This window comes from Lissotriton helveticus, chromosome 8 (genome assembly GCF_964261635.1).
Source record: "Lissotriton helveticus chromosome 8, aLisHel1.1, whole genome shotgun sequence".
Taxonomy (NCBI): domain Eukaryota; kingdom Metazoa; phylum Chordata; class Amphibia; order Caudata; family Salamandridae; genus Lissotriton; species Lissotriton helveticus.
In genome coordinates this window covers 176,862,057-176,889,188 of record NC_136069.1, presented here as the reverse complement: position 1 = coordinate 176,889,188, position 27,132 = coordinate 176,862,057, and the positions used below count along the sequence as shown (strand labels likewise).

Below are 27,132 nucleotides of genomic sequence, written 5' to 3'. Positions count from 1 at the left end.
GAAATGTCTGGAAGGGTCACATTTTCTGCAAATTATTTGTCTCTACGTGATTTTCTGTGGATGTTAGACAGCAAAAGCTTGCACAGGTACATACAATGTGGCCGTGTTTCTCAACATACTGCCGGGCTATTCACGGTACAATTGGTAGTAAAACTAAGGGCCTTATTTAGATCTCAGCGGATGAAATACTCCATCACAAACATGACGGATGTCCCGTCCACCGTTATAAGATTCCATGGGATAAAATGGGATCGTACTACGGCAGACAGGATTGCTGTCACGTGTGTGACGGAGTATTCCCCTTTGCCAAGATCTAAATTAGGCCCTATGTTTGTGACTGAATTTACCTTTTTATGCCTGCCAGGAATCCACAAAGGGAGTCTTGGAGGGTGTAAATACATGTGCAAATGTCTCTACTATGAATGTGGAGAAATCAACAGCAGTACATCCCAACGTGTGGTTTGCCTTGGAGGTTCGGGAATGCCTATAAACTGTACATTTGTCAGCATTACAAAACACCTCCCTGACCCCTTTCCCACCTGGAAATGCTCTGAGACTTAGTAGCTCCCCTTTCAGCTGTGAAAGAGAACACATCACTCCTAAATGTAGTGAAGGTGTAGGGGAAGGGCTTCCTCCACACAGAAAAAAATCCTTGTGGAACAAAATTTGCATTTGCACAGGAGGCTTTAATGCCACTCTAGTAGGAACCCTTAGAAAAAGTCATATAATATTCCAAGAAGTATGCATTTAAGCCAGCGCATGGCTTATCTTTACAGACATACTTCTGTGAATGTTTGTGAATAGAAAAAGATGGTAAAGGAATGTTGAGATGGGGATGTTGATCTCCACTAGTGCCTTTATGATTATTTTTCATTAATAGGGCCCATTGTATTCACGTAGCATCCAGATAGCACATGTCCAACCTTTCTAAATTACCTGATGCCAACCACTCAACCTGTCATGTTCTGGTTTCAGTAATGGGGTCTCAGCCAATATCACACTTCAGATTATACAGCATTGACCCCATGTTTCCAAGATGTTATTAACATGATAAACATTGTTATTATCATGATAAACATTTTCTCTGCAAAGTGCTCAACTGCATCTCAGAGCTTGGCACAGCCTGTGTCAAAGACCTAAAAAATCAGTTTCCTTATAGCTACTACATTTACATTGCAAAGTTTAATAATGGCTTTCAACATGTTTAAAATGGTGTAGCTAAAATATTTAAGAGCTTATTGAAACAAACTTATATTACCTCCCAAATACATTTGAATTATTTAAGTAACTCATCTGTTTAAAAGAAAAAATGGCCGAACAAGATTCATTACACAGACCTGTGATAGAATTTCTTACCGGTGTCTTTCAGCTGTTAACATAATAAAAAGATCCTACTGTAATTAATTTACACTGTTGAAGAAATTCTTAAAAAACCTTTTAAAGTATTTAAACACTTTCAAGAATAAGTACTCTTTTATTAACATTTTAACATTTTTATTTTGAAATGTTTTTGACTTTTCTAATTAGCAATTCAAGTCATTTAAAACTGCTGGTGTACTTTTTAAATGGCCCCATTGTTTCCAAAATTGAATATCCTAAGCAGGTAGAATTTTTAGGTATTAATTTCAACTGAAACTAAATAAATGTGTTATCTAATATTAAAATATGTCATAATATATTGTAATCCGATAACTTGAAATGCAATGCCTCATCTTTCAAAACTAATTTAAAATTTATACTAATGTATCAACAAATGGAATTTTTAAAATCGAAGTTAAATACATCATTCAATAACGTCATACAATGTTTTAGACACTGTAATTGAGAATTTGCTACAATAACATTTTAATTAATTGTAACTCTGTAAAACGTATTTTGAAATGTATAGAATTGTTTAACTATTCATTCAAACTCAATATTGTTATTACATTTTTTTCTAACTAAACTTCAATTTACTACTACACGCTGGACCTATTTTAAAAATGTTTAATGAGCATTTCCAGCTTTTTAAAATTCACGAAAAACGGGATTAATTAGTTATAGTTAAATAAAGGGAGACAAGTAATTTTCCTTTCTAAACATCCCAACAAAGTTGGAATTAAGTTAAAATAATTAACAGCTCTTATAGTTCTTCCACCACAGTTCCTTTTAATATAACTGGCAATATGTGCATCCAGTTTTAACCATTTATTTACCAGACCAGGTTGGAGGGTTTTGTAAACCAGCCGTTGCATCATAATGTGTGACTGGGAGTCGGCATGCATGCATGTTAGCACCATCATGTTTGTGTTTTTTATTTTAAATGTTATGTATAGGAGTTAGAGATTATATAGATGTTTATAAAGGATTAACTCAGATTTTCAATCACACAATTATAATAGTTTATGCAAAAGTGATTACCAACTCTAATAGCTTTTTATACATATTCTCATCATTATATATTTCTTCTATATAAGTGGAAGCCTTAATCCTTGCAGCTTGTAAGGTCTGCAAGCCAAAAGATGAATCCCTGTTAGGTTGCAGGTTTCAAGTACAATTAGCAGAGCATTCCTACAACGTGATGAGATGAAGGATGATTTACTTCTAGTTAACTACAATATGGTGCTGAGCTTTTTGTGAGGAAGAACTAATGTTATTCTTTGCACGCAGTTACTGAACTAGTTTCACCATGTGTACATCTAAAAAACAGATGCCAATGGTGAACTTAAATAGCTCATACTGAAGTGAAGACGTTCTGAGAACTGGGAGAAAATCCTCAAATCTGCTCTGTACATTGGTTTAAACTGTTAATTTTACTTAAACAATTTATAGTTTGGGGAGGACTAAAGAGAATGACAAAGAGAACTTCACATCTTCCTATTTTCGGACACAAAGGTAATAATAGATAGATAGATAGATAGATAGATAGATAGATAGATAGATAGATAGATAGATAGATAGATAGATAGATAGATAGACAGATAGATAGATAGATAGATAGATAGATAGATAGATAGATAGATAGATAGATAGATGTAACATGACAATCTACATATACATCTTACTGCATATTTTCAGTTCATGCAATAAACAATGCATTTAACTGCTGCTGTGTGAGCACCAATATGAGGAAGGCAGTAAACAGGCTGCGTGCACAGGTCTGTGTATGTCTTTTTAATTTGTTGGTGGGCTTCTTCTTCGACCAATGCTAGTAGGTGCATAGTACACTGTATGTATGTGGCCAAACCCTGTGCCTACACCCCCAGCCAGAGTGTCCAAAATGCCTCACACAATGTGCAGGCTATCCATCCTTGTGGTATTTACTCATTATGGGCATCACATTGGCTTTTGCATTCTCACTTAACAACCATTTCCTATAGAAATTGACCTGAAAAATGTTATATTTGAGACACTCTTAGAATTGTCCCTTTTGTTCGATCTGCACCCAATATGTTTATGAGCAAACCCAAGTTGATATATTTTCACTATTAAAAGTTTCATGAAAATTCACATACAAATAAAAAAACTCACAATAGCATACAGTGCCAGTGTATCTCAGTACAAACTGGTTCTGAGAAGAGGACATGTAACCCTTCTAAGCCATTCACACACAGCATACTGGTACCAGTGCAGAGATAGTATAAGCATCATAGTAAGGGTTAGGATTAGTGTTGAAGCAAGGGTTGTGTCTGCAGTAATGATATTGGGGATAGCAATGTTAGTGCTATCTCACCCTAAGACTTCCAAGTAAGTCAATTTGTGTATATTGATTTATTTAACAAATATTTAGATATCTGAGGTGTTCATACGTGTTATCCTGACCCCAAGGGATGTTTAGCACTTTTAACAGAAGTCAAATTACTCACTCTTGAATTCATTAGAAAGAGGGGTACAAACATAATTTTTCATAGTTATAGAGTATAGATTGGGGGTATATCCTAAGTTAGCACAGTAACAATTCTTACATAGAATAACATATGGGAGGAAGTAGAATAGTAGCAGTGGAACTTAGGCAATGGAAGCAAAATTACATTGGCAGAAAGAACAAGCTGAGTCACAAAAATAACCTTTTGAAGGTACAGATAAGCAACGCCTCTCAAACTGAATTATTTTCAGATCATTTTTGAATGATGAAGTGAAAGTTACATTTTAAGTTAAAGAAAAAGTTGAGTTTTTACGCCTGTTATGCTATACAATTACTTTACTGGCAGTAAATGGGATTCTAATTGCCCCTCCTGCTCTACCATGTCCAGTGATCTCTGAAAGAAGGGCGCAATATGCTCTTCATCCCTTACCCTACAACCTAATGTACTTGTTCTTTGGCTAGGTCAATTGCACTCTGGGCACCAGGACAAGCTTTTGCTAAGATGTGCTCAGAGTGCTGCAGCCCCCATAGCAACTTGATATTATTAATAATGTAAATAATTTTGCAATCAATAACCTCAAGTCTAAGGTCATGAACAGTGCATAGGGGTGGTTATAGTAGCGTTGCTCACCTTAACTGAATGTATGTGTTTCATGAAACTAGCATCCCGTAGCTGAAATGTGAGAAAAGGGATGGAGAAACAAAAGCCTATGTTGTCAATAGGCATTTGGCATGGGTCCACATGGTGGTTGGGTGCACCAAATGTATGCTTTAGATCGCTAAATGCTATGAGCAGCAGGTAGTCATACTGGAAATATGTGCAGGGCTTGGCTAAAGGAACGGTTTCTTTTCACACAACCAAGACTGCTAATGGTTGTGCTCTGTAGATTATATACATAAAATGACTTAGCATAGGGTGTGGCCTTCCCTGGACGTCACCCGCATTGTGCATCTCTGAAAACCATGTGCAATGCATTTAGTACAGGGAACATCCTTTACAACGCAACTTTTACCCCGCACTACCATTACAACGCAACCATTACAACGCAAGTCATTACAACGACTTGCACTGGAGGGCACTGTATGATAGGGAATAGCTTAATTTTCTATCCAACACCTTCCCTACTATCTACGGGGACTGGAGTTGGAATAGAAAATTAAACTATTCCACTATCCAGCGCCCCCCAACACAAGTCGTTGTAACGACTTGCGTTGTAAAAACTGCGTTGTAATGGCATGCGTGGTAAAAGCATGCGTTGTGATGTCATACAACCATTTAGTACACATGGGAGAAGGCCATAAGGTGGCTTTGCATTCTGCCAGGCTCTTCATCAAATACCTCTGTGCATGGCAACAGGCTGTGAGCTGTGGGGCTTCTCCACATAGGGGAAGTGCAATTAATCTGCACTGTGCAGGGCCAAAGAATGTGCACAATATGTTAAGTGCCCAGGGGCCTGAAGATAGGGTTTGGCTTTTGACCAGGTTATACCTAATCCCCCACTATACATGGTCAAAGACATGTATATTTAGTCATGTCCACAGTGCGGTGGGGCCAGCGATTGGCCTAAGGTAATGCAGTGTTTCAAAACAATAAATAATAGTTACAACACAGCTGCAGTAAATAATAACACACTGTTTTACCATTTCTTTGATCTTTTAGGGAACAGGGGCCCTATCACTTCCCCTGAGGCCTCTGCTAGTAAGTAAGTAAGTATACTTGTAAAGCGCACTGTTACTCCATCTCGGAGTGTCCTGGCGCTGTATACCGCTGGGGAACCCGTCCTGGCTTTCCCTGTGAGATGGTCCCTCCTGGGCACCTCCAAGGTGAAGCCAGGCATCCCCGGCGCTGATGGGGCCGTTGTGGAGATTAAGCAAGCTATTGCCCAGAGTTGCAGAGTGGGACCCATGGTTAGCGTAGGCACCTCAGCGAGAATTATCGAGTCCGCGGACATTGACCCAAGACCCTGCCGCGTCAGGAATTGAACCCTGGTCCCGGGCCGATCTCTGCTTCAGGGTCTGCCACTTCTAACCAGTGAGCCACACTTCCCCACAGGAATGATAGATGTGGGAGGGCTGGGTATTGGCTGGGTATTGTTTGTTGCTGAAAGCCCTCAATCCAAATTTGGCTGCTGCCTGAGCGCCCTCCCATGGTAAGACAGACCCTTGAAAGGGGAGGGGGCAACTTTGACACTACTCACCTCTCTCTCAAGTTCATTCTGCTTGGAATTACTCCACTGCTCTGGCCTGCCTCTTCAGTTCCCTAGGCACTTAGTGGCCAATTTATATGTTGGCGGTGTGTATACCCTGTCGCACTGGTGATGGAGAATACACACCGCCAATATGATGGTCCGCCATCCCGATTTATTTGCAGGTGAACCATAGGTTTGGGTACGGTGGTTACTTATTCATCACCGCCGCAGCAAAACCTTTCTGATGACCTGACGGAGTATGGGCCACCTGAGAAATGGCTACATATCCACCCAATCAGGATGGATAGACATTTAGTCATTTCTTTACTGTACATAATAGCCAGGGATACCCTGGTGGTGAGGGATAGTGAAAATGTAAATACAGCTCCCCCGCCATGGAAGATAATTACAATGGTGAGGGGAGCATTATTATTTTTTATTTTGAAAAATAAATTCCCATTTTGGGAACACTGCACCAAACAGAAATATGCATTGCCAGGAACCTTAGTGGTGGGGGTTCCTGCCAATGCTTTATCACTGACCACCAGCTTGGCAGTCATTTATCAATTTGGTGGGCAGTGCCTCGACAAGGGGGGGCAGAGTAATTTACTCCGTCCCCCTGGGGGAACAACGGGCCATCAGCCATTAATTGGCCCCTTAGATCTGTCTTTACTGGGGCAGCATCAGTGGGGCACTATATCTGCCACTGTTCATCTATCTGCAGGTTGACTTCTCCCTGCAGACTTGCTAGACACCTTCTGTAAACGGGTATTGTCCCACAGCTAGTATTTGCTCAGAGTCCTAAGCCTTACTCTTGGCCTGCAATCACCCACGGGGGGTGTCAAGATCCTACGAATGCTTTTGACTCCCACCCAACCACCTCAGGCATGGGAGTGGACACTTTTGGCCTCCACCTTGCTGTAGATCCTTTCCCCTTACGGTGCAGAGATCTTCTCTCCTAATTCCTCTGCCTTCATCATTGGATGCATTCATTTCAGCTGCCATCTTGTATGCTTAATGGTGTCTACTCAGTGCCATGTCTCTGCGCCCTACGTCAACCCTCAATGTGTCTCCACAGGGCATGGTGGTATTGTCCCCTTTCAGTGGTCTATGCCTCTTATCTCCAGGTTCAGATAACACTGCTTGCTGCATAATTTCTTGGCCCGGTACCTCTCTTCCAAAACCACACCTCTACGTTCTGTTGCTGGGAGCATAAGCAGCCGGGCTAGGGCCCTTAACAGGTTTTTCGATATCTGTATACCTCATCTAATGACCATTCAGGCCTAAAACTACGAGTACCTGGTAGACTAAAGGATGCTTTAAAAGGTTATGGCAGCAAGCCAAACCACTGTTTAGACAAGTCTGCCATATTAGCAACCCAGGCATCAAGACATCTATTTGCTCAAATAAAAATATGCACCCACATATTTCATGTGAGAAGAAAGAGTGCATGCAAATGCACTAGATAACATTTTGCCCTTTTTTCTTTTCTTTGGAGAAAACTTCCCCCTTCAGCCACACCAATAATGGGGGTGTTCCCCTTGCTTTCTCTTCGTGCAAAGGGATGTGCTCCTCCCTTTATACAAAAAGCAAAAATAGGTGGCATCAGAAGATTCAAAAACAGATATTTCTTTATTTCTCAATGAAAAATGATTTTAAAAAAATCTTCAAATGTAGCTGGTGATCATCAAAACAATTGTCAAAGTGCAAGCCTTCATCCTTGTCAAGATTTACACAAACGCTCATAAATTCCTTATTTAACATCAAATAATTTATGTAAGTTTTCGCCAATGCATGTTTTACGGCCTAGAGGTGTTGCTTCATCAGAGCAAAGAATTAATTCCTGCAGCTTTATCAGTACTTGAATAGTAGCAGCTTCTATAATAACAAACAGCTGAGAGAGAAGAAATGTTTACATTTAAGTCAACATATAAAACTAAATGGTTAATCTGACCCAGATGAGTAGTTCATCCTGAATCCAACGCAAAGATAAAGTAATAACGATAGCAAGAAACGTTTGACCATATTTTCATAATATGTTATAATAGCCCCATATAGCATTTACACTAGTGAGAGCCATTTTGCCATGATCATGGAGAGGGAGAGGTAATAGGTAAAACATGTTTTGCTGCAAACTGAGGGTGAGGTAGCATGGAAGCACCTTTTGGCCCTGCAGCCCTAACAATAACCTGTGCCCTACTTCTATACTCATCTGTTCTCTGCCTTGGGACACTTATAGATTGCACACCGGTTTATGGATTATGTCTAGAATCCATTGTACTGGTACATACTGTTTGTGATTGCAGTGAAACAAAAAACATTGAATTGCTTATGGTTTTGACTTTGCATGATGACTCTGCACATGACTTGGACTGAACCTGCCACAACACAATAGTTCCAATCAAGTTTGATATTGGAAAGTTGTGTGAAAGGTTTTTGAGTGGGAGTACTTAAAGAGGGACAAAAAGTTACTTTTTACATTGAGGTTCGTACGGCAAATAATTTGTGAATGAGAATGCAAAAATTGTTGTCTGAAGGTCCAGCCAGTAAAGGAGATGGGGGAATGGAGAGAGATTGTAGCTGAAGGTGATGTCATGTGCACAATGCCTGCAGGGCATGGTGAAAGGCCTTTACAATTGGGCAGAGGAAGGCATTGGGTGAGTGTATGGCTGAAAGCCCTTCCTTCTGCCCAGTATCTTTGAGACACAGCTAAAGCCTAGAGTGTAGGCACGGGGCAGGATTCTGGAACTAGGGACCTGCTTACAATCTTGGTTCTATCATATGGAACTTGTAATACGGCGGACGGAACATTCTTAGCATTTGTGATGGGGTATCCCATCCGCAAAGACCAAAATCAGGCCTAGTTCTTGGCTGAAGGCCACACACTGTGCCTAGCAGGTAATTGCAGTAGGGAGATTTATAACTAATTGTGGCCAAATAGTATGTTGTGCTTCTACTACCCAATAGTGGGAAGGTTGGGCAAAATAAGTGGCTGATGTCCACATTTATCCCTAGCACCAGTAAGCCAGGGCCAACTGGCATGCTCATCAGGTACTAGGGTGAAGAAGAAATGGCCACTGGTCTCAACCTGAACTCGAGAGGCACAGGTAGTGCATTGTATAACTGACATTTCTCCTTTCTGCACAGGGCCTAATAGGAAAGGTCAAATCTTATTCCCAGCAGGCTCTGGGGTGCAGGCAGTGTTGAGGGGCTGGGTACAGGGTCTGACCTATGGCTACACCCTGTTGGCATGTCTATAAACCTCACCTTTCAGAGTTTAAGGACAGGTAGCCTGGTCATAGGATGTTTTCACAGTCCTCATTGGCTCTGGTTGCAGAAAGACCTGCTACACAATGCAGAGAAAGGCCACAGTGCACCAATTTATTGGGGGTATGGGTCATGTCTTGAATGCATTAGGTGATGCATACATGGCTCGGTGCGTAGTCTAAGGACTCGTTCTGAACCCTGAAGCCACAGTGTATGGCTGCAGCCCGTGACCAGCCTTAGTGACTAGGCATCCCCTAGAAAGTGCATGTAGGTGCAGTGCTTAGAAACCAAACAAAACCTATAAAACAGTACAATAAGATACAAATAACATAAATATCCAACTCACATTTATGTAAGAATATCAAGTGAATAAGGAAAACAGACACAAAGCGTAAAAAACATGGATCAACAACTTATATGAAAAGAAACAATGAGCAACGCATGGGGGGGGGGGGGGGGTTCTAGTTGTGCCAATCACTTAAGGGGCAAATTTCAGTGGCTTTTACGTTGTTCATTATGATGTTTTCTAGGAGAATTGTAATGTTTTTGTAGCAAATGTTACTGCTCTTTTTAATAATATGTTCAGCAATATAATAAACTTGCCACAAACCTGCAATAGCACTTGACAACAGAATACATTTATCTATATTTATGTGACTACCACTGGCACTTCTAAATATTTTATATTATAAACAATCTGTACATTTATTGTTTTCTATCCTGACTAATTTGAAGTTCTCCTGACTTCAATGTAGATCAAGCCTAGAGAATGGGTTATCTATTTTTACAATGTGAACTTTGATACTTACTTTCTCTGAGGTAGTGAAGGTGTGAGAGCAATATTTCTGCATTGTAGCTTGGGGTGAGTCTGTGGAAGTCATCTTTGGTCATTTTACACAATTCTTTTCCATCAATGTTCTGGAACAGCATGATGTCAACATCTGGAAGACCATATTCTTTTACTGCCCATTCCAGCCACTGTCGCACATGGTCCGTGCTCCACAAAGTTGGATCTAAATGCATATAAGAAAGTGAGTTAGTTACTTATTTAACATATATTGTACAAGACGACTTTTAAGTGGTACATGTTATGTACACCATAACCCAGTCGTCTCTAGTCTTATCTCTGTGTAAATAATATGTCTTTCTTGGCAAATCGTATTTACACAATGGTACATTTAAGGGAGTCTAAAGACAGTCTGAACTGCCAACAACATAGTGAAAATGATGTTGGTTGTAGCTCCTGTGCTAAACATTTTGGGCTATGAAATAGAGTGGTCGGTCCTAATAAAGAAGGAGGAATCTGTGAGTTTCAGTTGAGGTGCTGGGGGATGTTAGCAAGGATGGTTTTGATGTATGAGTTGGGATATGGATAGATCAATATTGAAAGAGTGCATCTTGGTTTCACTGATGAGGTTGAAGTTTACAAAGTGAAAGATTTTTTTGCCAAATGATGTGTTTATTTTTCAAAATGGAAAAGGTAACAATAAAATGACAAAAGCACATATAAAATGTTGGTACTTTTAACAATACAGTGACGAATATGATAACAGTGTTTTTGTGTCATATATCAAACAGCCAATTCAGAATATTTCACTTGTTAAGATCTGAAGGAGTTACTAAAAAATGAACATAGAAGTTCTAAATTCAGTGACAACATGTCAGTGTGCAACAAACAAACCTCTCAGCTAGGAAGGGAACAATGAGGAAACAGGAGTAGGAGGATTGGGGGGTGTAGAGGGATTCTGCGTGTCCATAATTCACCAATATTAGCTGTGATCTGTGTCTATAAGATGCATCCATAGAGTTATGTATTCAAGGTCCATGATCTTGGATCCATATCTAATGCTCTTTCAAAGGTCTGTCCGGGGTGCGTGCCTAGTATCCTATTTTTGCCCTGGTTTCCCGAGCATTTCATATTTCTTCATTATGAGTATATAACATGAGCTACTTTCTAGTACAGGGAATCCTACTTTCTCAAAAATATCCATTGTGTCTTGTACTTTGCATATTACCCTCTTTTACAAGGCTTGTAAGAAAAGCTCTGCTAATCATTCTGGTGAGTTTGTAAGATCCTATATTTCCAGTGGTGAAGCATACATATCTTCATCACTACCAATGAGGTTGATATATTTTGAAGATGAAGACGTGTCAGAAGACTCAGTCATGTATGAGTGCCAGTTGCATGGATGAGCGGAAAGGTGGTGTCACTGTGTGTAGCTAGGGTATTTGAAACCTCTGCCCAGTAATTAGTAATGTGCATGCAGGACCATAGTATATGACATAGGGCACCTCTCACTTGTCTTCAGCACCAGCTTGTGTACCACCGACTCCAGCTAGACAAGTTGTTGTCCAGTATCACATAATAAAGTTTTATGAAATGTAAACTTACATTTGGATTCACGCAACCCACAGCCATGCATTTCAAGAACTGAGGACCATTGCTCATCTGTATAGTTGATTGCTAGTTGTGTTTGGTATTTGTCTCGCAAGGCTTGTTGCATAGGATTAGAATGTAGTGCGGTGATCAGATGCTACTAACTTGTGTTGACCCCAATTATGTATAGAGTTATATATTGGGAAAGGCTGTACTGAGGTTAAGGTTTCCCTCAGGATGCATGACATACAATATCGCAGTTGGTGGCATCTCCAACGTTAGTAATTCAAACAAAAAGGTTGCTGTAACCCTTCAAAGGCATACAGTGTGCCAATGAAGATCATCTGGTGTATGTGTGACTTGCTCCTTTCGAGATCCATTGTGTTCACGTGATAGGGTAAACTCCAATTTTGATTTTTGAATAGTTCCATATAGGGGCAGCTGAATGTAATATTTGGGGTCTTTCTGTATTTTTTTCAAAACGTTTCATAGAGAAGATTTTTTTTTTAAAGCAAGTGTAATAGCCCATAAAAAGTAATTTTTTTCAGGGGGAAAAAGCAAAAAAAAGACAGAAAACCCTACTTTTTATTTTCTTATTCATTCATTAAAAAACAAAAAGTACATAAACGCCATTAGGCTCCAGTGTACCACATAGTAAAAAAGTTTCACATAAAGGAAAGCCGAGCTATGTGGAATAAAATAGCCGTTTTACTTCAGAGCACCTTTCAAAGTAATACAGTGCATTAAATTGGCTCCTTCCCACGGGCACCGAAGTAATTTTTCTATGTGCACTTTTAATTGAAAAAATGTAAACATCAGCATGCTAGAACTGCATTCACCCACATGTATTTTACTCGTTTTACCTATACAAGGTAGGAGGTTCAAATCCTGTAGGGAAGGACCTGTAATTGAAGTGTTGCTGCAAAACTCAATTATCAAAGCCCCAGATATTGCTCCAAACTTTTCATTGCCAAGATCTCTTACTACACTTGAAAATAATTTTAAGATGACTTCATGTCTTAAGCGTTTGTCTCTAGAACCTGCTGATGAAGAGTTGGAGTTAATAAAATGGGTGCCATTTAATTACTAGATTGTGTAAAGAAATATACTCTAATTTCTTAAATATAACAAGTACCTGGTCCCAGCACTGGGCTCTTAATTTGGGTTACCTGTTGAAAATATACTTCTGATATTTTATCAAAGGGTTAGAATTGCAGCTGAAATTGCGTCTGTGGGGCATGTTTTAACTTATAATGTAGCTAAACATTAAAAAAGAATTAATACCCCTCCCACCTCACCAGGAGCAAATTTCAGTCTGTCATTCTTTACTTATGTATTGTGTTGGCTCGAGCATGGTTAGTTTCATTTTTTTAATGCATCCCATTTTCCTTTAAGAAATACAAGCTGCATTTAAACAACAAGTCTGCTATTAGAATAAAAATCCATTTCGATTTTCACTTCATACCATACATTTCGTTTTACCAATCCAATAAAACATCCTTACCCCATCTCATCTTAAAAAATGCCCACAACAAAACCATTTAGTGACAATCATCTCGTTAAAGAATAGAAACATGCATTTCCAAGTGCAACTATGTCTGATTCTTAGAATAAGCCTTCAATCAACACTCAGAGACGTCTATCACGCTAGAGATATTCCGCTGCTGACATAGAGACAGCACTGGTATATATCAGGGATTAATGCCCCCACCCCAGGTTTCTGGGCCCTGGTGTTGCTGCACCTGCTGCACCAAGGGTAGCTACACCCTGGTCCAAATGGTAAAGTGAAGCCAAAAATGAGTGAGTCGGGCGTACATCTTTTTATCACAAAATGTCTGTCACTTTTTCAAATTAGATTTGAACAAGGTCCTTCAATTGCTGGTTGTGAAAGGTAGCCTTGTCACACAAGTACCTCACAGGCCTGAGTTTAAGTTAAGTGACGTCTCAACTGATGACGGTATTGTGATGTCAGGACGTTTCACGAGGCCCATTGATGATAAGCTCTTTAAACAGGCAGGTTCTTCCGGGTCCTGAGTACTTGCCGTTCTTACACTTGGAAGGGAGAGTACCAGAACCCATCAGCAGCGGTGCAATGCTTGTAACGAGAGAGTACCAGTACTTCTCAGTCACAAACAGGTATTTGGAAGCAGAGAGTACCCACTCTGCCATAATTCCATGCACTCGGGATGCTTTTGTTGTAATGCTGTTAAGCAATCTACGCAAGAAACCGAAATTTCCGAAAGCTGCGGATTTCGGAGCTGAAGAACAGGGTTCGAGCCTTGGGTGGGCTGTATCACATAATTATAAATAAACAAACAGCGATCTTGGAAGGGGTGGAGACTGACAAATAAAAATAACAAAACTCACGTGGAAGGGTGAGACAGATAACATTTAAGAAAACGTGGTTGAAACGGGCAAATGTAGCATCTGAAACCAACTGAAACAAATGGTGCAGAGAATGGAAGTGAGGAGGTGGCTCAACATATACTGCTGCCAACTTGGGAGCGGGAGAACAGGGTTCGAGCCTTGGCGAGGGCTGAATCACTTAATCATCAATAAATAAACTCGCAATAAATAAACTTAAAGTTGGTTGGGGAGAGCACGCGCTTGCATCGAAGTAAAAAAATATATCTGTGTCGGGAAACACACTCTGCACAAGATCAAATATTGACGCGCTTGCCTCAAAGTAAAAAAAATGATAGGTGCTGGGAAACACACTCGGCACGGGCTGAAACATTTCAACTCTGTCAAAAAGCAATGCACATTAAAAAAATAGATCTCCCCAAAACAACAGACCAAAAAAAAGTGGACTAATACAAGTAAAGGGGCCAATAGCCATAGGCGTGAACAACAGGAAAAAAGGATGGACTCGGAACACTGTTAGCCAATAGCAAGTTGTACATTTTGAAAGACCCACTCAATAACAAATGGAAAAAGTGAGGCGGGTCCCACCTGGTAAAGCATATACTGCATGTCTCAATGAGACAGCACATTCGCTGCCTAGGCGAGACCTAAAAAGGATTGCGGTACTTCAAGGTAACCACAGACATGGTGGTCTGCTGCCCTCAGCAGGCCCCTATCCCTGTGATGGCGGCGAATCATAGAGGGTTGCAGTTTGTGAGCTACCTCTAATATTCATGAGATATGTTGATTTGCGAAACACTACAATTTGGTATTTTGTAACGCAAGCCATCAGTACATTAATCGGGTCGCAAAATAGCAATGCATTCAGTAAAAGTCAGCACCCAAATTGCGACCACTATTTACTGTATGCATTGTTTGCACATGCGGCCTTAGTGCATGGTCTGCTCTGTGCTTCATTCAGCGCTCCTATAATAAGAACAGCTTCAGAAACTGTGTTCAATGTATGATTTGTATATCTATTTCACAAATGAGATAACACTTCATAAAATATGCTATATATACTTTCCAAGCTCTGATGAATCTCATCTACAAAATATGGGTTTGATTTGTGTCTTGTTTTTTCCCAGAACCTTTGCCACATCATCATGTACACAACATTTGAGCGGGGAACTAGAAACATCTGGGAATCACATAACTGAATTTCAACCAAATATTTTTGGTGCCGCTACAAAATTATAAATTTGAACGCACTTCAAGGGAGATACAGAATTAAAAGCATTCAAATTCAGCTTTTAGCCAATTAGTATTTTTTTGTACCCCTTTGTACCCCATTAGGAGGTAATTGGTAGTGTAATGACCACACCAGGGAAATACCGATTCCGCAGTGGTGATATTTATCGGTGCTGTCATTGCCCACTCACACCGAGCTCTGCAAATCAAAATAAGGCATAACATGCCTTATCGGTGTTTTGTACACAGATTACAGAGTTTTGCATTGTATCTATTATTTTCACCCAGATAATTTCCCACCAATTGGGATTGTGAACAAATGACTTGTGTCCAAATTATGTGGAGCGAGTGCTTATGTAAAATGCCCATGAGCCAGATTTGTGCAATAAAAAATATTTTCTGCCTTTTCAGTACTTAAACTATAATAAACCATTCAGGCTTAAGTTATCTGTTATTGCATTGAAACCCTTTATTTTATGAATTGATTACTTAAACTGCTTTAAACAAAACAGGAACGAATATACTTTAGTACATTTGGCAATCCTTGTATGCCTTGCAAAATAACTGAAAAGCATTGCTGTGTAACAAGAAATATGTTCTCAGTTTCCCAGTATCATAACATTTTACGGTATCACCGAAAAAAGCACAGTCTGACAAGCAGAGCCTAGCAGCATGTGCTGAGCAACAAAAATAAGGTCCTGGAGGTGGATACGTGGCTGCGAGGATTGGCAGAGGTTTTATGGTTTTCTCTAGAACCACTGTCATGCATGGCGCCCTTTCTGAGCAGTTCATGATAGTCTGTCTGACCATGATTTGTCCATATATTTCATCCCCATAGGTTTATTGTCTATGTTGGGATCTGATGCCTGCTATGCAGGCCCAGACACCGTGTGCTTATTTTAACCAGCATTACTTTCTTTTCTGGTGCAACCCCTGTTGCCAGGGCACTGCCCTAGTAACAGGCAGGCTTCAATCTTTGACCTGTAAGTTGGCTGCCTGTGTGGAAGAGTACTCCCTCTCTAGTTAGATGTGTCAGACCTGCCAACTCTCACGGTCCCATCGTGTGTCACACGTTATCGGCTCCTTTCACACGGTCACCAGGTGAGAAGCCGATATCACACAGTGGACACATAATTAGCTGGAAACCCCTGCAGGGAGCAGGTTCCAAGCTAACTGGTTGAAGGCCTAGCTCAGCCGATGTCCAATACAACGTGTGAAACCACCCCAGGACATCGGCGGCTACCTCAAAAGCTTTCTTTTTGGTTTTTCGTAGGGGTGGGCAGAAGGGGAGGCATTGTGATAGGGGGTGCTGTAGAGTCAGAAGTGTCTCAGGCTGTGCTTGTTACTAAACCCCACCCCTTCATGGCCACGCCCCCTCCACACACAGTCAGAAAAAATTACCAATTGGCAGGTCTGACGTGTGCCTGTGGTATAAAACTGGGAACATTGGGCCTTTTACTCTCCACTTCCAAGCATTGCCTCACATTCCCCTTTCCAAAAACCATTGGCCAACATGTAGCATTACGCAAACAAGCAGTTGTAGGACTTACACAGTGCAACCCATGATATCCATTATTAAATGTCCTATAAATCAGATTGGTGCAACATTTTGTTGTCGTATTTAGGTGCGTTATATAACACAGTTAGACCTCATTTGTAAAGGGAAAAAAAGCATAGGAGAGGTATTAATTTTCATTCAATTGGTGAATAACTGAGACTTATTCAAAATGTCTTTGAGAAGTGAGCCTTGCTGAGTTGGTTGTAATAATTTTTCAACAGACCATGTAGATCATATTAATGTGAGTCTTAAATATAATTCTTAAAACAAACGTTTGTGCATTATGTAGGACAATGTATTTTTTTAATGTAATATCCATTTGCTATTGCATTTTATACCTTGTGCATTTCCCCCAGCCACTCTTAGTTAACTTCCATTATCAAAGGAGGACCCTGCTATCAACCTCTCTCCTTTTCCTCCCTGTGCCCTTTGTTAGCCATTGGTGTAACAAAATAACCTCTTGGCGGAGCTTATACCTACTAATGTCAACTTTTTGTTGCTCACAACTCTAGCCACACTGTCCATACTTGCAATGCCACATCTTTTTCCTCTTCCAATCTGTTTCTGTATGTGCTTTCCAAACCTGAAATGTTTAAGAGCTGTAAAGTCTGAAATACAGGGGCATCTGTATGATGCTAGAAATACCTCCGGCTGCATGACATGGTGAAGGAAACATATAAAAATGTGCCCAGTTTGTGGTGGTACCTTATATTGCAATTGGGTTCCAACCATTCAGTACATCCAGATGTTTTGCTTTTTGGACCACCCGGTATGGACTTTTGGGTGAGTCTCACTACATTTGTCTCACCCACATTAATGCCACAGTAAATGGACTGTGAATGATAAACTCCAGTGTCAGCTTTTTAAGACAAGCTCGCTGCGATGCAGCTAGGGTAAGAGGCACTTGGCTGGTTACTTGTGAACACATGCACACATGAGTGTGCACACGTGGGTAGGCTGTGCATGCAAGACTAATGTCTTGTGCAGCCCAGTAATTGAGCATATATTGCCTGGCACAGAGGGGACTTCGCAGGTTTAGTGATTAACCTGGGGTAAGCCCTATAATGTTAGTTTACACTCATAGCAAAAGTCAGTGTGCTGTGTGCCGATCGAGCGGAGGGTCATTTAGCGAGCAACACGCCCTACACCACTTCCTACCTGCCACGCTGTCGACGCAGGTCAGCGCGCTAGTTGCTGCAACGCTCCAGGCTACTTTAAGGGGTGGGCTTTCGCGCTCCCTGTGACAATAGCGGCAAGCCAGGCTGCTTGATGCTCACTTAGCGCTAGCCTCCTCCGTGTGTATGTCCTTTGTATATATTGCTATGGTGTGATTTTCGACACTAGATGCATATTTTAAAACTGTTTTAATTTACTTACCTGCTGCCTCTGTTGCTCCTGACCCCGTTCCACCACGGCTGTGTGCCGATCGAGCAGAGGGTCATTTAGCGAGCAACACGCCCTACACCACTTCCCGCCGGCCACGCTGTCGACGCAGGTCAGCGCGCTAGTTGTTCCCTCCCCTTGGGCTATTTAAGATGGTGACCTGGCGGAAGCGCAGCGGACGAGCGCAGCGGGCGCACCGACTTCGTGCCGAAGTTGCGCCAAAGTTAAACCCATCTGCGCCCGTCCGCGGCCGGCCGCGTCCAGCGGCCTCCCACTAAGCCCATCGCATAACTTATTCCTCCAAGGATCTCTTTGCCCTCCAATGCTCTGGCCCACTCTATCCCCGTGCCATTTGTGCCGCCCGGGACTGCGGCATCTTGACCTCTCAGAGCTCCTTTCCAGGTACACACGACCTGAGTACTCCCATTATTTCCAGTGCTTCTTCCATTACTCCACCAGTCGCAAGGCCATCGGTACCACATTCTCTGGCAAAAGTCTACCTCAATACCCGCTCGCTGGTGAAGCACCAGCTTGATATATTTCAGTTGTTGGAAGATAATAAAGTACGCAAAAGGATACAAAGTTCCCCAGGGGAAGAGGTTTATCTACAGAGGAGAGATGAATACAGAGTAGACCTTCAAGGAACCAAGGGGTTCCTCTGTCGGAATTGGAGAGCCTCACACACCCAAGGCGTTTAGATGTGGAACACACCCTGACCGTAGGGTGTACAGTGTCATCATTGGCTCACTGCTCCTCGTCAGACCGGCGCTGCAATGTCTGACGGGGTGCCAGCAGGCACCCTTTTGGCGGAGTTCTTTTATTCCTTGCCGGTGGTGTGTGCGGGTCAGGGAGATGATAGTGTAGTCGGTGTAGAGAAAGTGAGTGATAAAAAGGGTAACCAGTCCACAATAGAATTTATTGGTGTGGCTGCTTCCCTGATTAAAAGGGGGGTGAGAGGGGAGCGAGGCACTGTGTGATGTATCAGAACCTAGCTCTACCCCCTAGTGTGGTCAATATGTTTCTCGCCATCCGGCGATTCGTCAGGACCAAAACAGTACTACACGTGAAAAAGGTGCTAGAAAACACAACAAGAAAACCAAAACACAATACAAATACAACCTCACTGGGTCGGTTGAGTAGAGGGCCAGAGGTCTGACCAGGTGCCGCGAGCGTGAGGGGTAGGTGTCTCTGGCCGCTGGCGCATGGACTAAGGCATCACCACCAGACAGCGCTGGCCTCACGGGAGCAGACTGCGAGGCCCTTTTTAATCTCCTTTAGGGTCGCCTAATTAGAGCAGGACCTCTGGCCCTCTACTCAACCGACCCAGTGAGGTTGAGCAGCCACACCAATAAATTCTATTGTGGACTGGTTACCCTTTTTATCACTCACTTTCTCTACACCGACTACACTATCACCTCCCTGACCCGCACACACCACCGGCAAGGAATAAAAGAACTCCGCCAAAAGGGTGCCTGCTGGCACCCCGTCAGACATTGCAGCGCCGGTCTGACGAGGAGCAGTGAGCCAATGATGACACTGTACACCCTACGGTCAGGGTGTGTTCCACATCTAAACGCCTTGGGTGTGTGAGGCTCTCCAATTCCGACAGAGGAACCCCTTGGTTCCTTGATGGTCTACTCTGTATTCATCTCTCCTCTGTAGATAAACCTCTTCCCATGGGGAACTTTGTATCCTTTTGCGCGCTCTAGTCCTGGACACGTACACTGGACCCCTTGTTAATATTGTCCGCCCACAAGTTCCTCTTGTTGCTATAAAAGATAATAAAGTAGACATTCTTCTCCTTTCGGAGACTTGGTTAACTGATGACTCTACCCCTGACATCCTCGCCGCTGTTCCTACTGGCTATTATATTTTACAGTCCAACAGGGCAGTCTGTAGAGCAGGCGGGGGGTTGCAGCTATTATTCGTTCTCAATATAAGTTCACCATCCTTGAAACTATCATTCCTCATAAAACTGACATTCGCACTTTGAAATGTATTTCCCCTAGGTTTTCCTTTATCTGTGTCCTTGTCTATAGACCTCCTGACTATATGCCCCTTTTTCCCCAGCAGTTTGGAGACCTTATTTCCTGGCTAGTTATTAATTCCGCCAAAATTCTTATCATTGGCGATTTTAAATATTGGCCGTCAGATCCCTGTGAAAGTCGCCTTTCTGAAGAATTCACGGATCTTTTACTTGGCCTGAATTGTAATCTGCACATCACAGTGGCCACTCACAACAAGGGCCATACCCTCGATCAAGTTTGGACGGCCAATCTTGATATTTCCCTTCCTCTAGTATATCCCTGCCCTTGGTCTGATCACTCCTTTATATCTTTTGTCCTGAAGTTCATTTTGCCCTGCCACCCTCCACTTACTACTAACTTTACTGCGCGTAACTGGAAGCGAGCTAATCTCACAGAATTTCATTCTATTCTAGCTACGACAGCCCCCAGTGACATGGCCTCGACATCTGCCCATGCTGATGTCCTCTACCAGTGGCTGGTACATGCAAGCGATGTAGTGGCCCCGTTAAGAACCATTAAAACTAAACATCCTCACGTCGCTCAGCGGTGGTTCACGGATCAACTGAAATTGGACAAACTGGCCCTCCGACAAGCTGAGCGCCGGTGGAGGCGCAACTATGACCCACTATTAAAAATTGCATATGTCGACCTATTAAAACTCTACAAAAAATCTATCCTTCTGGCTAAAACATCCTACTTTTCTCAGAAAATCCTGAATTCCCCCTCTAAGACTAAGGATATTTTCTCAATTGTGGAGGAACTTACCTTGCCAGACCGTGTCACTGTCCAACCTCAACCTACACAAGCCCTCGGTGATTCCCTTAATTCATTTTTCCTTGATAAAATAATCACCATTAAAAACAATATCCCTCCTCCTTCTTCGTCTATTCCCTCTTTTTTACCCCCTATGAACCCCTGTCGTTTTAATGTGTTCCCTCCCATTTCCCCGACCGAGTTTATCTCTCTGCTATACATGGTAAGCTTGGGCTCCCCCAATGACTGTTGTCCCCCTCAAATCCTGAAAGCTGCCTTTCTGGCATGCCCTGATCCCCCGCTGGCACTTCTTAACAACTCGCTCACCACAGGCTCTGTCCCGGATTCTTTCAAACAGGCGGTTGTAGTCCCTATACTTAAAAAGCCTGGTGCTGATCCCTCTGTCCTGAGTAACTATCGGCCGATCTCCCTTCTCCCCTACTTGGGGAAAATTCTGGAGACCTATGTTACCCGTTGCCTCAGCGCATTCATTGAGGGGTCTTCTTTTTTAGATGACCAGCAAGCCGGTTTTAGATCTGCTCACTCCACTGAAGCTGTCATCGTGGCCGTAATGGATGTGCTGAGGCAAGGCGCCGATAAGAACTTGGCCCAGGCACTTATTCTACTAGATCGATCGGCTGCTTTTGACACGGTCGATCATGCTATCTTGATCGACCGTGTCAATAATGCGGGCATTAAGGGCATGGCTTTAACTTGGATCAGGTCTTTTCTGCACCAGCGCTCTCAGTCAGTTCATCTGTCCACCTTTTCAGCCCCTTACTTTTCTAACCCTTGGAGCTCTAGTTTTTGTCCCCCCTCTCTTGGCCCTCCACCCTGCCCTGTCAACTTGGTGAAGAGCCTTGGTGTGATTATATCCAGTGACTTATCTATGAGGCCCCAAATTAATGCTGTTACATCTTCCTGCTTTTTCCATCTACGCAGGATCTGCAAAATCCGTAGGTTCCTTACTACTGAGGCTCTCATACTTGTCATCATCGCTCTTGTCATCTCCCGTATCGACTACGCTAACTCCCTCTATGTTGGGATTCCTGCTTACCATCTCTATCGGCTTCAGCTGGTACAAAATCAGGCGGCCAGACTGGTCTTTCAACAGCCCAAACACCAACATGTCTCGCCCCTGTTGAGGAGATTGCACTGGCTCCCAGTGGCTTCTCGCTGCATCTTCAAATTGGGCTGTACTGTCTTTAAGGCCCTCCTTGCTCTTGCCCCGGCTTTCACCTCCTCCAGCCTTAAGCGTCACATTCCCTCAAGAAATCTCCGGTCCATCGCCCACAACCTTCTAACTGTCCCCAGGTATAAACGCAAAAAGCATGGAGGCACGTGCTTTTCTTTTCTTGCCCCCTCACTGTGGAACTCCTTTCTGATCTCACTTCGACTCTGTCCCAATTATACCTGCTTTCGCAAAACTCATCTTTTTCAATTAGCTTATGAGTAATCCTGTTGTTTTGGCCCTTCGCTATTGTTTATGAAACCGTCTGGTGACCGTGCGCGGTAAAAATGATTTTAACATAACATAACATAACATGAAGTACCGTTGGGAAGTAATTTTTCAGTCAAATAACTGTAGACATGTGCAAACATTCATCAGAGATCTGAGAAGTCCCTGAAGTACCAATCTGTATTAAGATTCACCCTTGTCTGATGGACAAACGTTCTTTTTGCTTGCAGCATATTTATATCTGAAATTACGGTTCAACAGAAGCTAGTAAGATCACTCTCCAAAAACAAGTCATTTGCTTCTTCTACTGGACCTGAAAATACTCCAGCAAATTTCTGTTTCATCACAAACCCCTGCTCAGTGATTTGGAATTTTATTTATTTATTTATTTATTTATGGATTTATAACGCGCTAGAATCGACTCTAACAGAGTATCTCTGCGCACAGAAAGTAAAAAGAGAACAGAAAAGAAGCAATAGCAACAAGTTGGTATTTGATTCATTGGTCATCCGAGGGCGCACAGACTATATCTGGAATAAAAATGTTTTACGTTTTTTTCTAAACTTTAAGTGTTCTGGACATTGCCTGAGATCGAGAGGGAGTCTATGCCACCAGGTGGGTCTGACAACTGACAAAGCATTTCCACCTTGTCTGACCTTCCTTGCCGTTGGTACTCTCAATAAAAGTTGACCTCAGGGCCCGGGTAGGATTGTATGGGATGAATTTATTGTTCCAATAGGAAGGGCCACATCCATGTAGGCTCTTATGGATCAAGCAGCATATCTTAAAATTGATCCTTTTACGGACAGAAAGCCAATGTAATTTGTTTAAAAGAGGTTTAGATGGGGTTCTAGGTGGGGCATTCAATACTAGACTCGCTGCAGTATTTTGTACCACCTGGAGTTTTGCAAGTACACCCTCATTAGCTGACAACAGCAGTCCATTGCAATCATCAAGGCGGCTCAATATCAGTGCCTGCACCAAGGTTTTCCTGGTAGAATCCGGTAATATTGGGAAAACTTTCCGTAGAAGTCCAATAACATGGAAACATTGGCCAACCATCCAGTTTCCATGCTGTTTAAAAGAGAGTGCTCGATCAAGGCGTACCCCTAGGTTTTTTACAACCAGTTTAGGCTTGGGCATTAGGCCAAGCTCACATGGCCACCAGTCTGATGGCAGCTTCCTTAGATACAACATTCACCTCTGTCTGGCTGGATAGTGTTTTTTGCTCCATAACTATGACTATCTCAGAAGGCAAATAATGTGACCAGTCCCACTTCTACAGCCAATCTGACAACGCTGACAACTAACTGTTTTGGAATTGCAGATGCAGTAGGCTGTCGCCGTGCCATGATGTACCGGGATTGGATTGTGACTGCCTTTTTCTTTTAACTAAAGCTGAGATTAAGAACATTTAGGGGTATCATGGCTAGAAACGACTCAGCAAGCGAAGGATACACAAAGGTTGGAGGTGTTGTGCCAGACAACAAGTATATGCCCTGAAGAGATCCACACAAACTTGGGGGTGGGTAAAAACATCAACACTGTAATAAAGATTGGCCAGTGTCCATTGGAATTAATATAGTATTCAAAGTGCACACTGAACTGAGGATCTACATATATTTGTGACATCCCAAATGTATATATGTATTTTTATATTTCACACCACTGCAGCAATGAGCACTGTGTCATCTGCACCACAAAAAATTATATGTGATGTCAAACACCTTTTTTTGAGAACTAACACACAATGTCATTGATGATTTTAAGAGAGAGTTTATTTTAGGATAACTGCCTGGTGGTACGTGGAAAGAGAACCACAGAACCATTGTATTGTCTCTACAGATTGAACCTAAGCAGTATGTCATGCGGGAATTTCCCTAAGTACACCTTGTAAATTATTCCAAGATTATGCATCTTTCCATTGTCTTACATTAAGCGTTATTTACTATTTGTTTGAATGGGACCTTTTGACCAGATTATATGATTTTCTTAATGTGTGTGGTAAAACGTTCCCATTTATTGTAACATTTTGCATGCTTTATCAGTATTGTGTTATGATATACTTTTATGACACATACTTTTTTGCATGTCTCTAAGGAGTAGTCTTAATGACTGACCCGACTACCAGATATTAGCTAGAGGAGTACGCTTAGGGCTTAGAAAAGGTTTACACTTCTTGTCCTTCTCTGGTCCGGCGGAGTGAGAGCTTCTTCTCAGCTGATATCAAGACTATGAACTCAGTACTGTAATCTACCAGGTGTATTTCCTACAGACCAACTCAGTAGAAATGTTAATCATTGAAAAGGAAATTAATATGCATTCATCTAAGACTCAAATATAGATTAAATGTTCTAGTTAGGCTATTGAATACTAAAATATGACGAAAATAAATACGTATAAGTAAGTATAGATTTACTCTTGTTAACTTCACATATATGTACCTTGACAATACACATATCATCAAGTTACAGAGAGGTGGAATTTAGAGCAGAAAACCTAAACTTGTATATTCATATATACTTACATTCATAATATTTTGGTAGTCGATATTTTGGTTGGGACATTATTGTAAAATTACATTTTTGTACACAGTATTCGGATATACAACCTTCAACCCAACTGAGTATGTCAGAAATTATAGTTTCTAATATTCCTCATGAATGTTACATCATACATTCTCATTTTTATATCTCAGAGGTTTTCTACTGCATTAAAATACTTTTCAAAGTAAAGCTATTATACAATTCCTGCAATGTGCACACTTAAATCATTAAGAACGTATAACTAGAGGTTTCAATAATGTTTCACTTTCGTGGTTCGTCTTTGACCCATCCAGTTCACCATATTCGAATGGGGACAATACTCTACATGAGGCATCAATAGTGAGTAATATTTGACCTGTTTTTCCCATGTATTTGGTATGTTACTTTACCTCCTCTAAGTCATCAAATATAACAACCTCATGGTCCTTTCCCTGTTTGTGACTCATGCATACTTTGGAGAGTGCACTGGGGAAGTGACTATGGTATCTCGACAAACTACTCCTAACTGTGCTCAAACCCAAAATATGTTTCCAAACATGTCTAATGTACAATGTCCAACAAGAAGTAACAGACAGGATAGACCCTTTGCATGTGGGGGCCGACACTCTGAAACAACCTAGGCATATCTCTGAAGTCTCAAAAGAGCCACCGCATTCACTGTGGGAGACTGCCAGCGTAACCATATTGGTCGGATACACTGGGATATTTTGATGTGGTTTCCGGATATCTACCCTTGTTCTGGAGGTGTATTTACAAGACTAACATTCCCAGGATTTCCTTGGTGCATTGGACCATTAGGAAGAATGTCACTGCACAAGGCAGGGTCAAGGGAGATAGAGCTGAATGAAGGCAGAGTCATGGGGAAGTGGTGGAGCCAAAGGGGCAGAGCCAGAGCAGTCTGGGCAGGTCAGGGTGAAGATGCCATGGAGTTTTATCATGTGTAGCAGTTCCCTTCTACTCTACACCAGTGGCTTGGTGGAGATGAATGTCACAATATCAAGAGCGAAAACTATCATCTGCAAAAATATAGAGCGTAGTATATTGATGATCAATATTTGAACAGGGTACGTATATACAGGTAAATGCCTATTTACAATTCCTAACTCTCCATACATGTGCCTTACACTTACCTTGACGATATTGTGGTGGCTGATATCCTGCATGCAAATACATTTAAGTCAAAATTGTGCACTCAGTATTGTGGTACAACACCTTTGGGGCTTGGACTGCTGAATGCTAAATCAGACCATTAGAATTAGGCACCTTCAAACATGATGACATTCCACAACATATAACCAAAATGCGAACCTATTTTTCAGTTATGCATGTTATTTTACATTGGTTTTCTTGTGTTTACTGTCAAACAATTTCAACACTCAAAATATAATTTTTCCTATATATTAATGTAAATGAGTGTTGTATCTTTCTTGACGTGTTAGTAAAAAAAACACCAGCAAGCAGAAGCAGCTTTATACTTTCTTGTTCTTTATAAAACATGGTGCCTGTTATCAACTAACCTGCTGGTACGATGACTCTTCGTTCATTGGTTGTCATGTTTGGTGGTGGGATGTGCTTCTCCTCTATGTAACTGCTGTAGTTCATGCCTACATTGTCTGATCCACTGGCCATCTTCCCTCCTTTTACCACATTGCAGTCATCTGGAGAGCTCCTTGTAAAAAACAAATTCACAATATCATCAGCACCAAATATAATTAGACATGATCTGGTTTGACGTGGCATTAGAACTGATTTCCATGGAGCTTACACTCAGGTGTTATTCTGCTTAAAGGTGTCTCCCTTCTGCTGGGTACCAGAGCAGAACAAACAAAACATTAAAAAAATTAAAACACATCCATATACAACTCTAAGCCTCACAGCACCAATTCTACTGTGTTACAATGAACTAAACCAAATTCTTCCAATTATGATTTTGCCTGCACCCTCCTGATGACTTTTGGTGTCCAGGGGTATCATTGACGAGAGATCAGCACACAACCAATGTTCATTTGTATCTATTATTACAACTTACACCCACAGCGGTAATTAAAATACTATACATGAAGTTTTGCTAATTACACTGGGAATGTGAGTGAAATAGTGATTAGTCTAATGAAGGTACCACGATACAAGAATTC

General features: G+C 41.7%; 1 protein-coding gene across 4 annotated transcripts in view; it reads right to left on the bottom strand.

The window, feature by feature from the left end:
- Nucleotides 1-27,132, bottom strand: part of ERG (ETS transcription factor ERG) — a 556,889-nt gene that overhangs the window by 38,722 nt on the left and 491,035 nt on the right. For all 4 annotated transcript variants that reach the window (XM_078656846.1, XM_078656847.1, XM_078656844.1 and 1 more), the window contains 2 exons: nt 26,515-26,666; nt 10,110-10,313 (listed from right to left, as the gene is read on the bottom strand). In XM_078656846.1, the coding sequence (XP_078512972.1) occupies nt 10,110-10,313; nt 26,515-26,666 (356 nt within the window). The remainder of the gene's footprint in view (nt 1-10,109; nt 10,314-26,514; nt 26,667-27,132) is intronic.